The sequence below is a fragment of the Sceloporus undulatus genome, chromosome 4 (assembly GCF_019175285.1).
Source record: "Sceloporus undulatus isolate JIND9_A2432 ecotype Alabama chromosome 4, SceUnd_v1.1, whole genome shotgun sequence".
NCBI classification, from domain to species: domain Eukaryota; kingdom Metazoa; phylum Chordata; class Lepidosauria; order Squamata; family Phrynosomatidae; genus Sceloporus; species Sceloporus undulatus.
Window position 1 is genome coordinate 42,991,378 of NC_056525.1, and position 15,925 is coordinate 43,007,302.

A 15,925-nucleotide genomic window follows, 5' to 3' on the forward strand; every position below is an offset into this window, starting at 1 on the left:
CGTGACACATGTGCATTTGTCATACCATTTAATCCAGGGACTAAATGTGACAAGTCATATTACAGATCTGAATGGTCCCTATGAGAGTGCACAGACATGTTAATACTGTAAACATACAGTATCAAACAGAAGATGCTATAAAATGTCAGTACATCCTGGATCCTCAGGGACAGCACTAATTCTTATCTAAACCTGTGCATTAATTAAGATCAACCAAATATATCCTATTTTTAGAGTGCTTTTATAAAAGCTTCATATTTGCAAAATAGTGACATTTGGACCTACATGCTGACAGTCACGAACATGCTAGATCAGTGTCAAGCACCACAGTTCAAGTTTGATTTTCTTTCAGAAACCTGAGGCCTTTTAGGATGTTTTTAAGGGTAATTTTTCTCTCCAAAACGGCCAAATTAAGAATAAAACTATTTCATTGACAGGGCATAAACTTAGCAGATAATTTCAAGTACAAACTTCATGTCCTGCCATCTGCTTGCACAGTTCTTCCCATCCACTGATCTTAGCTAAACCATGGTCTGCCAAGTCTTGTATTCAAATTAGATTTTTACCTCTTTAGAATAAATGGATGAAATGTGGGACCAGTAAGGGAGTTTAAAGAATTTTGCATCTTAAATACCTTTTATTCAGTTTTCATAGTGGTTCTTTCTGCAACTGGACTGTCATCATTACATGAAAAGATGGGACATATTCCACCACACCCAATTTATAAATGTTCTGCTCCTTTCTCTAAAATGAGTGGATAGATGGGACATCACTACATGGCAAGTAATGCAAGATAAACCTCTGCTCTCCTGCCTCCTCTACCAACAGCTCGGGGTATTTACTCTTGGCAGACCAGCAGCAGCAGATAGAGCGTGGCAGAATCCTACAAAGGTAAACCAACTTTGAGCTGAAGTCTCATTGGACACACATCTTGGGCCTGGAGACAAAGAGAAACAAGAGCCAAATGGAAGCCACTGGCTTAAGACTAAACAAAATGGTATCAGACTTGTTTACAAATGGGAAAGAAAGCTAGACAGACATTCACACAATATATTTGTTTCATGAGATTTGAATAATTTGCTTCTGAGTTTTCTAGACACCAGGTACAGAACTTCAGGTGTTAATTCTCTGGTCAGAATCAGGTATTTTGGGGGGAAACACTGAGATGTGTAGTTCATTCCCTCTCTCCACCGCATATTCCCTTGATCATTTCTTACTAAATAAAAAATGGTGCCAAAAGCTTGTATCTGCAGCAGTGATGGCATGAAGGTGTACTCAAAAAGGTTGCTGGGCAGGAGGCTAGAGTGTGTCCTCATTGCTCCCTTGCAACAGAAGCAGAAGTCATGCTCAGGTTGTGGTAACTTTATACAGGAGTTCCAAGATAAGGAAGGTATTTTTTTCATTACTGTAGAAACCAAGTTCTGATCTAATTGTTTAGGGTACATGTTGTTTAAGGATTGCAATTGTTGAGTCCAACCTCCTGGAAAAGAGAAGTATAAAACTCTGGCTCCAGCTGTTTGTTCCTGTATTTATTGACAATGTCAGCTATTTTCTGTTTTCGACGGACATGAGGGGGATTGTATGAATCACTTTCCAGCCTTTTTCTTCGACAAATATTTATTACTGTTTGTCTCACTAAGAAGCCTTAAATGGAAAAAAAAAAGAAGAATAATGTTAATACTGCTTATTCTTTCTAGGAAGTTTTTTAAAAAGGCTACTTGAGGTCAAGGGAACAAAGTCTTCTTTTCATTTTGAAGTCTAGGGCACTTATATGGGGTCTGAATTTTTCAAAGTTGTCCACCTCAGAGAATTATTTTAAAAGTATTGAAATCCTCCCTAACACTTTAAAGGATTTACTAGGGGGATACAACTGGCTATAGAAGATACTACTCAATCTTGGTGGTACAAGATTGGTTACCCCATCTTTTTCTGCTCCTATGAAAACTACTTTCTCAAGCACTTAGAAGGAAGACTGCAGTGGGTATATAATCAGCATTTCTGTCATTCCTCTACCTACCAACCATGGTACCTTCTTTACATTAGCAAACTTGCTGGGAGCCTCAAAGAAAGCCTCTCTAGATTGCCTCTTTCATTGGAAAGTTCCCTGATGAAACTTTTTGTGGCAAGGGAAAGAAGTTACATTCCTTTCCTTTCCAGACAGATATGTACCACAGTTGGAAAAAATAAGATTTCTGGACTACCACCCCCAGAATCTTCCAGGCAGCATGGTCAGTTGTACAGAACCTCTGTCATTCATTACACTCACAGCCTAATTGTGGTAAGTTGATTATCACTTGTTAATTCTAAAAACCTACCTAAAGCTCTCCTACTAACTATCATCCCATCCACCAGTGGGATGACCATGCTGAATTTTCCAGTAGCTCCTTGCACTTTTACCCTGAATAATCCAGTGTTTAGAGGATGGATGAAAACCACTGGAACTTCTTTTTCAGGAGTAGTGGACCTTCAATACAAAAAAGTCAACAAAGTCAGTGAATATTTAAATATAATAATACAGCAAACACTTTGGGTAGACTTTATTTTTCAAAATTAAAAAGAAAACATCAGTTTAAATGTTACTTTTCTAACCACCAACAGAAAAGGACAAACCTACGGCAATGTCATAACAATGGTGATGGCAACACAGAAGATACGCAGGCTGGAACTTAATGAATCCAAAAGTAAATGGAAAGCTGGAAAGGACCAGAAGTAAGCCATAAATTAGAGAGATGATGTGATGCTCAGCCACAAATTACTGAGTCATTACACATAAAGGAATCCCAAAAGAAAATTAACAATAACAGGTTCATGAATCTTGGGGTAATGATACACAATCATTGTCATAACAGTTTCCTGGGTCTACCCCATGAGTAAAGCATGCCTGCAATACTTGAAAGTAAAATGTCTGCGCAGTTAAGTTATTCCAAGGTTATCACACTGTGTCACAGAAATATCCACCATCACTGAAGTCCCTCTCAAAGCTGCTAGGGCTAAAATCCACAAGCAAGCAAGCTTACATGTAGTGTGTAAGCATACTACTTCCAAGAGTAAAGTAAATAGCAAAAGGTAATGTGTAGCCCACACTTAGAAGTGACCTATAAACAGTAAAATGGAAAAATAAGTGAACCATACCTTAATGAAGTGCTGCTATTTGTTGTAGTTTCTACTCCAGTACTTGTCTCTGAAACCAAGTCAGACAGCGGGAAGTTCTCTGCAACACAAGGACATTGACAATAGGTTAAATTGTCAAGTATCCTTTCTTTTCAGACCCCAAGAACAGTTACAAGAAAACCCACATAACTAGAAACAAAGTCAAATTAAATTACTAATATTTAAGTCTAAAGGTAACAGAATTTGACACAAAGCCACTTTCTACCATCCAATCCTTCCAACAACAAATGAAGTTCACATACCTATATCATCATAACGCTCAACCCAAACCACATACACCTTGGTTTCAGGTCCCAGTGGGGGAACAGCACGACCCTGTGGCAACTTCTTTGATTTGGAAGTTGGACTGAGCTGTGCAGACAAAACAAACCAAGAATAAGCATTTGCTAAGTAATAAAAAAGTGTGCATTGTGTGCACTGTACCACATGCACAATGTTGATTAATTCATTCAATTTATACCCTACCCTTCTCCTGTATGGGACTGATGTACACTTGGTTGGGAAAAGTTCCCCAAATACATGATTATCCTCCCAGTATAGTACTAGTGTGGTGGAATGTACTTCCATTGTCCTCCGCACTAAAGGCATCGCAGTGGAAACAGGTTCCAAAGAGTATCTCAGCACTTGCAGGGTTCAGGGGGGGTAAAATGTGGGACTGTACTGGGCCTACTTCTTCTGGGCTTTCCGGTTGCACCAGGAAAAATCCAGCACTGGACCATGTCACAGGTGTTCCAATAAATGAGATAATCCTACTATAAAACCTTTAAAAAAACAACCTTGAGTGAAGGAAATGAACAGTATGTAAATAAATGTCTCTATTGGGCTTAACAACTAAAGTCCTTAGTTAATGCAGGTCATGAAATACTTATTTCTAAAAAAGGATTCTGATTTCTAAATTAAATATTTTTACAATTAAATATGTTTACAATTAGTCTGCCACACAATCCCTGTCATTTAATCACAGTACAGTGGTACCTCGGGATACGAATTACCCAGCTTACGAATTTTTCGGGATACGAAAAAATCCCATAGGGATTTATTGTTTCGGCTTACGAAGGTTTTTTCGGGTTATGAAAAAACCCTGGCGCTGTTTTAAATGGAGCCGCGGCGGAGCCGCGGCTTTTTCTCCATTAGCGCCTATGGCAATTCGGGTTACGAAGGTTTTTCGGGTTACGAAATTAGCCGCGGAACGAATTAATTTCGTAACCCGAGGTACCACTGTAGCTGGTTACCCTGGTATTGTTTATAGTAAGCCGCTCAGAGAACTTCATGTTATACAGCAGCATACAAATTGTGAAAATAAAATAAATGACTAAACAAGACCACTACATGCATATGAAGTACAGCCTGCCATTTATAAACATAGAATAAACTTGCCCTCTGAGAAGAGCTGAGATTGTCTGTATGATTGGGGAAGAGCTCAAGTGTCAGTGCCGGCTGTTTTAGTATTCCAGGTAGGAGATCCATACTGGTGTCACTTTCCTGGTCTGAGACATTGCTTTCCAGTGAGTCTGCTAAAAGGCAAAAGGGAGAAGATTCTTACATTCAAGAAATGCATAACCTGCAGCACATGCTTTGTATGCAGAAGGTCTTGCATTCAATCCCTGGCATCTCTGTGCAGATGGCAAAATTCTTGGCTGAAACGTCAGAGATCTGCTGCCATTCAGGTGTCAACAATAATGGACCAGTGGTCCAACTCAGTATAAGGAAGCTTCCTATGTTCTTACATCAGTGTATTTCCTCGACCAGTGGCTAATCAACAGCTAAACATTAATCATTGTAATTAGGATTCTTCAGTTTTCCCAGGTCCATATTTCCTCAATGTCTATTTCGAATTTATGTAGGTCCTCCATGGTCATTATTTTTGTTTTCTCTATGTTCAGCAGCAGGCCTACCTTCCTTGAACTTCCTTAGTAATTGTTCCAAGTCAAGGATGTTTTCTGCTATTAATATTGTGTCATCCACATATCTTAGATTGTTGATGTTCCTTTATCCTATCTTCACTCTTCCTTCTTCTGAGTCTAGCCCTGCTCTTCGTATATTGTCTGTATACAACTTGAACAAGTATGGTGATAACAGGCAGCCTTGCCTGACTCTTTTGCCTACTGAGAAGCATTCTGTTTCTCCATATTCTGTTCTGACAGTGGCCTCCTGTCTTTATACATTTCTCAGCAGAACTATCTTGTGTGTTGACACTTCCATGTCTTTGAGAGAATTCCATAGCTTTTAATGATCGATATATTCAAAGGCTTTGCTATATTCTATAAAGCACGTTTTGATTTTCTTTTGGAATTATTTTTCACACACCATTAGCCATTGGATGTTTACAATGTAGTCTCTAATGCTTCTTCCTTTGCTGAACCCTGTTTGTACCACTGAGATTTCTCTCTCCATACTTTAAAGGAAAAGGTTTCCCCTTCAACAATTTTGTCTAGTCGTGTCTGACTTGTAGGGGGCAGTGCTCATCTCCATTACTAAGCTGAAGAGCCAGCGTTGTCAGAGACTAGTACGTAGTCATGTGACCAACATGATTGCACGGGAACACTGTTACCTTCCCAACAAAGTAGTACCTATTTATTTACTTTTACATGCTTTTGATCTGCTAGGTTGACAGAAGCTGGGATTAGTGGCAGGAGTGCACTCCATCAATGGCATTTGGGTCTCAAACTGCTGACCTTGTGATCATCAGAGTCTTAACTGCTAAGCCACAACATTAATTACGCAGCAGGTGATCACTTAATATGAGAGATGAGTACATTTTTTATAAAACATAGGCTGCAGAAATATGCATAGAAAACTGAAATATTTGTGACATCTCTGAAGTCTGTGTGTGTGTATAGAAAGTGAACTCATCAGGTGATACACTGCAAAATAGGAGTGGATGCATACAGAAGCAAAAGCACAAAGAGCATACTTACTTAAGGACTCTACAGGTGAGGGAACAACAAAAGCTATTTCTGTAAGAGCATCTGCATAATATAGTGCTTTCTTCTGCCCATTGAAAATACTTGCTCCAATGTCTTCTGAAGAGATTATTTCATCTGAGAACAAAGTAAACAAAAGTGAAAGGAAAGAACCTCATGTACTTGATAACAAAACAGAGCTTGGAAAGTTCTATTTTACAGGTAATACACTGTATAACTAATTAAGAAACCCACCTACTTGAAGGGTAACTCAATACTGTTAACACTGCCAGGGGTTTTAAATGCCACATACTTCTGTGTGTCTGTCCATGCAATCTTGCTACTTTTAGTTTCTTTTTAGGAAACAATCTATCTTAAAAATAATGGTTTAAATGTGAAAAGTTCCCCTAAAAATACCGCCAAAGGCATGTTTTAGCTTCCACTAAAAGTAATAAAAAAAGTAATGAGTTAATATTACTCACTGTATAAGGAAAGGGTAACAATAAAACGTAATGAGAAAATATTATTCACTGTATGAGAAAACGGTATGTACTTGCATAAATGCACTGTTTTTCTAAACCTGTCATTCCCACAAGTAAAATGTCACTGGCAATGTCATGGCTTAGTAAAGCATTCCTTTCAAGCTCTGCGACAGGATCTATATTTCCCAAATTTTTTGAACTCCTTCGCTTTTATAAACTTAGTATTAACTTCTAGGCCAGAATTCCAAAACCATGCATGCAGTGTGTGCATGATCACTTACTGTTGTATCAAAGGACCTGAGAGTAAGTATAATAATGCCAACACAGGCATCAAAAGAGGATTAGTGCAGGATCTCTCTGGCCATCTCTACCAAAAATCCATAGAAAAGGAGGCATTATAATAAAAGTGGACAACTGCTGGAGACTAGGTGGTTGCATTAGCCATCCCAACAGACCTTGGAGAGTTGAATTGCACTACCACACCACACACCCTTTTTTTTTAAAAAAAGGTTTTCTTCTGTCTAAAACAGTCCAGGGACCCCAAAAGTTGCAAAAATAATCCTCATTCCCCTAGAGGGCATTTGAGAACAATTTTTTGGCCCTGAATGGGTACTGCACTATAAAAACAATTCAACAACTTGAGGCTCTTTCTTTCAAAATTACACTGAGATGATAGTGCACTGAATGCACATGCCTCTTATCCCCTCTTTTACAGATTAGCTAGTGTTCATTTCATGGGCCATTTTAACCACTAAGCTCTTGGAGCAGAGGACCTACTTCAAAATTGGAGAATCTGCAAGGGCTAACCCTCAATTTTATCCCTTTGTGGAACAATAAGATCAAGAGCATGTTAATGACAGAAAATATTAAAGCAGAGAAAGCTCTGCATAAACACTTCTCACCTTGCTCTGATCCCTCATCATCACAGAAGCTGTTAATGGACCAGCTAGTTGAAACATGCCCTGTCCAACCAGGATGTTTTCCCACATCAACTGACCAGCCAAGAGAGAGCAAGAACTCTAGGAAGTGTGGCTGAACATTTCTGGAAGACTCTACATTCTTCAAAATCTGAAAGCAAGGAAGGCAACAAGCCAGGGAAAAGAAAAGCATTGCAGAAAGAACAGGAAGTTAGATCAGTAATTCCTTATTAAAGTCACTTCAAAAAAATTGAATGTGCTGTCACATGTGCTGTCTTGATGTACAAAGTTTTCTAGTAAGTGCATCAAAAAATAATAGGATCTGACTATACTGTACAAACAGTTTGTCAACCATGAGTATCCGTCAAAATGTGTATGGCACCTATTCAAACAGAAAGAGAACCAAATGGTCTGGTTCAGGTATAATGATCATGCGCTTATTGGACCAAAAATAACACTTGTGTTTTTTCACCATTTCCATGACCTGTTTCAGCACTGGTATCATGCTTTATTAAACATTTCTCATAAAAATAAAACTAAGAAACCATGGTTTTAAGTTTACCAACCAGGATCAGCTTCTAGCCTACATGTGACAAAGCAGACTGCAGCCCACATAAACATATTTTTTTTAAAAAAAACTTGTTAATGTTCAAAATGCCAGATTTTAGTTGTTTTTGCCCCAACTTACCCCTGAAAAAAATCCTAGTAGGACATAATTTGTTTCCAAGCACACATAAACTACTTTCCCAGCTTAGATACCATGTGACACACTGGTCTGATAAAATCAGTATGGTATTGCATCTTTCCTGAAGAAGGAGTACATGGGTACATGATTTGTTTTCAGTATGTTACAACTGAACTGTACTAATGTGTTGCTAGATTTAAAAGTTCAAAAGCACTCTTCTTAAAATAAAGTTTCTTGCTGTTAATGTAGTAAAGATATAACCAGGTGAGAGCACAACCTAGTAAAGCTTTAGAGGCCAAGGGAATTGCAGGATGGCACGTCTTTCACTAGCCACTGAAAAGAATTTAAGGTCTTTTATCATTCCTTATTCTCCCCCAAAATTGGTAGAATCAGAGTAACTTAAACAAGAATAATAAATATCGCAAATGAGCACATCACTTACTTCTTGGCTTGTTTTTTGGCCTGCCTTCATGTAGAATATGAAAACAGTATCAAAAGGACGACATGGTAACAAATCCAAGTAACCAATATCATCAAAAAACCCAGGCAGAGAAGAATCAAGTGCAATCAGGTGAGGAGGTAGTCTGCTGTTAGCAGGTTCCTAAGCAAACAAAGAAGCAATACAAGTTTTGTGTTAGTATTCCATGATTTTTATAAAAGCTGTTTATAGTATGATGAGCTACTTAGATTTCTTAATATGCAATGAATTTGATAAATGAGATGCATGCATTAATACTAGCTGATTGCTGACATGAGGAGTCTCAGATTGTGGTTTGAAATTACATGGTGCAGTAATCTTCTTGAAACTACGTGGATGCCTGGATGAGAAACCATCTAGGAATCTTTATCAATATACACTGTCTTGAGTTGCATGACAGAACATGAGAGAACAGAGCTGATGAATAAATACTGCAAATGAATAAATCACACAGAACAGTCACATTTTTCTTACTGCATTCCAGGAAGATTAAGCTAACTTGTATAAACTGTTTTAACTATGTGCTTTTTAAGCAGGTTTGTTTAATTAATTTTTGACTTTTATAAAATAAGATTTCAGCTGAAGTTTGTTTTAAATTATTATAAGCTGCTTTGAGTCCCATACCAGAAAAAAGGTGTGATATAAGTCCATTAAACACACAAATAGTCCACCCTTGCTTTGCGCGGGTATCCATTCTGGACCCCCCCCCGCGTAAAGCTAATACCACGTGTGCTCAAGCCCCATTTAACTGAATGGGGCTCGTACATGCAGCGGTGTGCGCACACCTCACTGAACATGAAGGGATGCGCCGCCCCTTGCACCCCGCGTGGCTTTCAGCATATGCTGAAAACCACGTATGCCGCGGGCGCACTGTACATATAAATTAGGCTAATAAAAATGTGTAGGCCGAAGCATTGTGCAGTAGGGGTTTGTGGGTGAGGTTATAGTTCATGTAGCAGAAAAAGTATTCTTTCAAATCTTGAGTCTAAGTGTTACATAAAAATATTATCAACCAAAAAGGATGGGAGCTATTTGATAGTTTGCTTCTTCTGCATTTACAGATACAATAATAATGTTGTCGTCTTTGCAGATTATTTTAAAAATACATTTGGAGTTTTCATTTAGCATCTGGAAGTGTTATTCAAACACAGAGCCAGCTTCAAGTTTTTTAAAGGCCTTGGGCAAGACAACCTCTAAGATCCCCCTTTCTCAGTCACTCCGCTTTCACACCACCATTGCAGGCAGCTGCTGAGGCTCATTCTCTTATTGTTGCTGCCACTTGCTTGCTTATCAGACAAAGAACCAGTGAGCAAGCAGTGGGTCAAAACAAAAGGAAGGTGAACAAATAAGCTGTAATGGTGAAGAGGAGAACCAAGGTCTGGTTTCTTATCAGTGGTTCTCTGGTGGGATGAGGGTCCACAGCATATGCCCAACCATGTCTACACAGCCTTGTTCAAAAAAGTGATCCAGAAAAAAACTCACTACTGCACTAACATAATGAAAGTAACAGCAGTATAGAACAATAAAAAGGACCTTATTTTCAAATCTGATGTCTGAACTCTCTACCACATACATATCCATTTTCTGAAATATATATTAAGGTAGTTTTACATCCTTATAGGCAAGTGGCCTCAAAGTGGATAAACTCTTTATGAAACTAATTTTTATGACATTGTTTTATTATTCTGTTTTATCATAAAGCCCTGCTTAATGTAGACTGTAAGTATTGGAACCAACATTAAATAATAGTTGGGATTGACTTCAGTCATTTGTACAATATCAGATGAAGGTCAGTCACCTTCAGTGCTTCTAGTGACAGAAATCCAAAGTGAGAGAGGAAGAGGCGGGCTGTCTGAAACTCCTGTGCAGGAGATGGTGGCTTACAGTCCGTGACTGGATCAGGAAAATTCTTCTTTCTCCAGTCTTCTTCCATCTGCTGATCTATAGACTTCTCATAAAGAACTTGCTGATCCATACCATTTCTCAGTTTCTCATGCCGCTCCTCCAGCTGAAATATATTTAACACCCTCATTTTAGACATCAAAAACTGCTGAATCTAACAGCAGCCTAAGAAAAATAGGAGCAGCAACTCTGATAAGTTAAACAGCATCAAACCTGAATGCCAGAAAAAGGTGTAGCTATTTGTCCAGCTTTCTACCTAATAAAATTCTGACCACTGTTGTTCATCAACTGCTAGATTACAAAAGATAAAAGCACCTGCTGTTCCACACCTGCACTGTAACAGTCCTGAATCAATGCCTGATACCAATGAACAGCTGCTATTAGTGTTAAATGAATGGACTGACCAACCAACCTTTCACCTACACAGGATATGGAAGGAATAAAAACAATAGGATACTCCATTGTAATCTGGCACTAACTTTCTTCAAAACATCTGCTCCAGCAATACCTGACTTCATTTGTATGTCTAGCACAGAGGAAGAAAGTCAAAGATGAGACTGCTCCAACACAAAGTAAATCAGGCCTGTTCTTTTTCTGAAATGCAGAAACTGGTAAAGCAGTAAACATCACTAGAATAAATGTCCCTAGACCTCAATGAAATGTTACAAATTTTACTTGAATAAAACACAGAAAATAAACCAAAATACTATAAACCTCTTACTTCCTCAGTAACTATTTCATGCAAGTCTGGGATGCTTAGGTCTGCTTTCACGAAAGGAATCTTGTCTACTTCCTCTGGAAATGGACGGTGCTTCACACTATATTTGAGACCAACATCATTTTTAGGTGCAGGGCGAGGCTCTGGAACAAACATCTATTTCAAGAAATGAAAAAAAAAAACTTATTTTAAATGTGTCAAATGCTACACAGTAATACAGAAGGAATAATCTAATGGTGAAGCAGATCTCAGGGTGGTGTGTGGTATAATGTGAATAAGGAACAGAAATTCTTCCAAAAGATTACTAAATCAACACTTGAATAATCATTTATAGCAGTTTCCTTAATGGTTTACTTCATTCTAAATTAAAGACCTTGCTTTGAGTTTGGTAGTCTCTGCATTGACCCAAACTTCAAGTTTATTCCATCAAAAGGAGGAGATCAAACTAGAATAGATTAAAAACTATAGACATAGAGGAAGTTCTGATTAGATGTTGCATAGATCATAATAAAATATAATTTACAGCTTATATTCTACCTCTTTGGGGAAATTCAAAGCAAACAAATACAGTAACACTTAAAATAACATTAAAACCCTAAAATCTATCAAGTTTATACAAGCAGCATTATACAAGCAGCAATAGGAACTAACACATTCAACAGGTTTAGCACAACTGGCTACATAGAACAGTCAGGGCCTGATTAGTCCTTGTTTGCAGAGCATTCCAAAGATGTGGGCAACCACTAAAAAGGTTGTATCTTGTGGCTGCGTGCCTAGTTCCCTGAGAACGGAGAACTAAATCTAGAGCCCTAGATGACGACCTAGGGAGAAACATATGGGAATAGATCTGTAAGTAAGCAAATTGTCCAGCCATTTAGCTTGGTTAATACTAGTACCTTTTTCTGAGCCTATAAACAATCTGGCAGCCAGTAGCATAACATTGACAAAATGTCTAGTTTCCATCAACAATCTAATTGCTGCATTTTGTCCAACCTTAGTGTCGCAATGCTTTTCAAGGAGAGCCAGACATAAATATATATGCATTTCTTCAAGTATGCACATAGGTATTCTTATGTCTGTACATACCTTCAAACATGGACGTTAAAAGCTCTAATATAACAGCAGCTTTAAGAGATCCTGTGGCAGCTATATGGCTTGTCTATACTCTTGTTTTACAGCAATATAATTAGTTCTTCCAAAATAATATAAGCAACATCACAACAAATACTGACAGATTTTACAGAGTGTTATGAAATCTTTTGGAACAAGGATGAGTGATACTCCCACATGCATCCCACATGCATTTGAATATTCATAATAGAAAAGCTAAGGCAATGAGAGAGATTTTGCTTTAGCCTGTATCAGCTTGATGTTTTTTGGCACAACACAGCCCTAAACTCAACAATATGACAATTACTACACAAAAACTCCAGTGCATGCTGTCAGTCGAGTTACTGCACACCATCTTGGTGAGGTTTGTAGAAAAGCAGTACATAAGAGGTGTAGCATCAGAAGAGAAATAGAATCCTTATTCAGACCTTTTCAGTGAATAAAATTATGGTGTGCCCTCCCTATCGGCAGGCTTCCAATCCGCAAATCTGACTGCCCACGGGTCACCACAGCCCAAATTATTCAAGAGTGGTGACATGAACGAGCACACATTGAAGTGTGTGCATTCACATCATTACTATTGAATAATATGAACCACAATCATCTGGTTTTTAGCATCCATGGGAGAGAAATCAAACACTCGCCAATACAAAAGGTCTACTGTACAGTCTTCTTCATTGCACAGTTGCAAAAGATGCAAAACTGGAATCGCCAATGCTGCAGTAAGTCTGACTGAAAACAAAAATAAAAGGGTACTACAATGAGTAACTCAGTACATCAAGGATAATATAATATTACCGCTTCTCTGGACATCTGAGAGCTGTTTGGAAATGCATGTGTAACACAGCAAGTTATTTTCATGCTGAGCTTTGATAAAGACCTTTTGATTTGCTTTGGCTCCTCTTGGCAAAAGGCAAAGTTGCTGGGCCCATGCATGCCTTCCAGACATCCCACGAATCAGAATTGTGACTGAAGGGAAAAAATCATCTGAAGAAGAAACACAACTGAATGAACCATCTCTTATCATATTAATACTAAGAAATTAAACAAGAAACTGAGCAAATTAATACAAAAGGTATATCCTATTATCAGCAGATTCGCAATGTCAATGAACAAGTTGAATCTGCAAATAAGAATATAAGTGGCTATACAGATGGGCAGCATGCAGTGGCCCCTTTTCATCCCAGATCGGTGCCACAGCAACCACATGCATCAACACTGATCCAGTCCCTGAAGGGAGGAAAAAGAAGCTGCGAAAAGTGGCTTCCTTTTAGCTCCCTGGAAGGGGTGTGATAGGCACACTATGATGACACCCCTTTGGCGCTGTGCCATTTGGGTGCTGCACCAGAGGTGCGTCATCATGGCGCATGCTGTCTAGAAGGGTGCATAACAAAATGGCGCCTGGGCGTCGTTGTTAGGGCTTGGAGCGTGTGGATGCTCAGCCCTCAGCCCGCCCACAGGCCGGTCTGTATAGCCCTTAAGTCTGCCATTTCTGTACAGGAGAAGAATGCAGTTGGTCAGACATGATTTGTGTTTAAGACATTAGGAAGGGATCCAGGGGTGGGATTGATGGACTGGCCCACAGTATCCTCAAATACCCTATAGAGATTTATCTGATACATTGTACAGTATTTTTCTATGAACTCGGTATTTTCCTATATTTGTACATACCCATGGATCCAAACAGTGTTTTACTAGTTTGAATGCTTACAGTATAACTCAAGTGTTATGCTCCTTGGTTAAATCAATTCAAATCTACTAAGAGTCCTGATAACATAGTACCTAAGGTTGATATAAACCAAAAGTGAAGAAATTTTGAAATAGCTTCACATTTCCAGGAGCAATTCTTTATTACAGCCTGTACAACTCCGCAGCACAGTTTGACAATGACATATAGCTTGCAGACAATACAGTTGGTCCTCTGTTTTCTTGGGGGATGCATTCCGGACCCCCACACGAAAACGGAGGCTCACGTATATCCAAGCCCCATAGGCTTGAATGGGATGCATGTGTGTAAGCGTGTGCAGGGCGCGAGTTGTGGGGGGGGTGTGCACCATTGGAGAATACAGAGGTTGCCCCTCTGTGAGTATTCAAGGTCGCGGATCCCAGATCCACACGTTAGGAGGGGCGACTGTATATGGCTTTTCCAGTTACAAACATGAAATGGACGCTAATGGATTTGTGACTTCAATGTGCAGCGTAAGTTGAAGCTACTGTTACTATATAGCTGCCCTCAATATTGTATGCATTACGCTTATGTTTACTGTGCATTACGCTTATGTTCTTGTATTGTACGCATGTGAATAAGTTATATGTCACTGTCTATAAGCTATGGTTGAATTGTGTTGAGACTTCTGTTATTCTGTGTTCTGTATAAACTTTTTCAAAATATCATTTTCATATTTACTTTTTTGGTGGATTGTTTGAATCCCCACTTTTTTTTCTTTGTTAGGTGTTTTGTTTGATTGAGATCCTGTTTGATTGTTATGTTAGAAATTCACAAGCAGGCCAAACCATGAGTGTAAGTGCAACCATCTCCTTACATTCCCCAGCCATGGGTATTCAGATGCATATTGCCCTTTGATACTGCAGTAATACATAGCAGTCATCACAAATAGTAGCCACTGATAGCCTTCTCCTCCAAAATGTTGTTAAATTCCTTCTCTTTCACTAAGCTCCTAAGGCTGCAACCCTACATCTTCTTACTTTCATGTGAATTCCAAACCTCAAAAGACCTCCTTTTGAGCAGACTGATACAAGGCTGCACTGTAAATTATCTTATTCAGTTATCCTGCCTACTACATGGTAGTAATACTCATGCATCCTATGGGACTGCATAAATAACATCAATAAGTCTGCCTTGCTTATATAATTTATTCTGACAGCAAAACAAAAATTGTAGCTACTGTACACTTTTACTGAGAGCTTGGCTTAAAGATGAGAAATAAAGAGTAGTGGTTTGGCAACATTCAATATGAACATCATTTCAGCTTTTGCTTAAAAAAAACCCCAAAAGCCAATGCTAAAACTTTCATTTGAAAGTTTTCAGTGGTTCTCTCAATTATATATCTCTCCATTTTAGCTGTATAATCACATTTATTTACATTTTAATTGTGGAATGCTCTTTTCAGAGACTCATTTTGTCCTGTCCTGTTGGCTTTTACATGGAAAAGTAAACTTATTCTTAGTTTTTGGTGGGTTTTTCAGGTTCTGTGGCCATGTTCTAGAAGAGTTTGTTTCTGATGTTTTGCCAGCATCTGGGATTGGCATCTACAGAGAATGCTGGCATGGAAGTGAGTGGTGTATATACAGCAGGGGTAGGCAACCTCTTTGAGCCGGGGGCCGGGTTGCTGTCCCTCAGACAACTGGGGGGCCGAAGCCAAAAAATAAATAATTAAATAATTTTTTAAAAAAATTAAATATATAAATAAACCAGGACAAATGTAGGACAAAATTTCCAAATGGAAGACACTTTTTTAAAAAAAATGGAGGACATGCGAAAAAAATTTCTGATTTTTTAAAAAATGTTAATATAAATGCATGTTTCTGAGGCTTCTAT

The 15,925-nt window shown here is 38.6% G+C and overlaps 1 protein-coding gene across 5 annotated transcripts in view; it reads right to left on the minus strand.

Annotated features, from left to right (window-relative positions):
* Positions 1–412: 412 nt before the first annotated feature.
* Positions 413–15,925, minus strand: part of RALGAPB (Ral GTPase activating protein non-catalytic subunit beta) — a 67,071-nt gene continuing 51,558 nt past the window's right edge. For 4 of the 5 annotated variants that reach the window (XM_042461997.1, XM_042461996.1, XM_042461995.1 and 1 more), the window contains 11 exons: positions 13,247–13,353; positions 11,260–11,412; positions 10,435–10,644; positions 8,601–8,759; positions 7,459–7,624; positions 6,090–6,212; positions 4,549–4,685; positions 3,414–3,522; positions 3,133–3,211; positions 2,316–2,464; positions 413–1,644 (listed from right to left, as the gene is read on the minus strand). In XM_042461997.1, coding sequence (XP_042317931.1) covers positions 1,451–1,644; positions 2,316–2,464; positions 3,133–3,211; positions 3,414–3,522; positions 4,549–4,685; positions 6,090–6,212; positions 7,459–7,624; positions 8,601–8,759; positions 10,435–10,644; positions 11,260–11,412; positions 13,247–13,353 — 1,586 coding nt within the window. In that variant the 3' untranslated portion in view covers positions 413–1,450. The remainder of the gene's footprint in view (positions 1,645–2,315; positions 2,465–3,132; positions 3,212–3,413; positions 3,523–4,548; positions 4,686–6,089; positions 6,213–7,458; positions 7,625–8,600; positions 8,760–10,434; positions 10,645–11,259; positions 11,413–13,246; positions 13,354–15,925) is intronic. The other variant, XM_042461994.1, reaches the window with a different exon arrangement.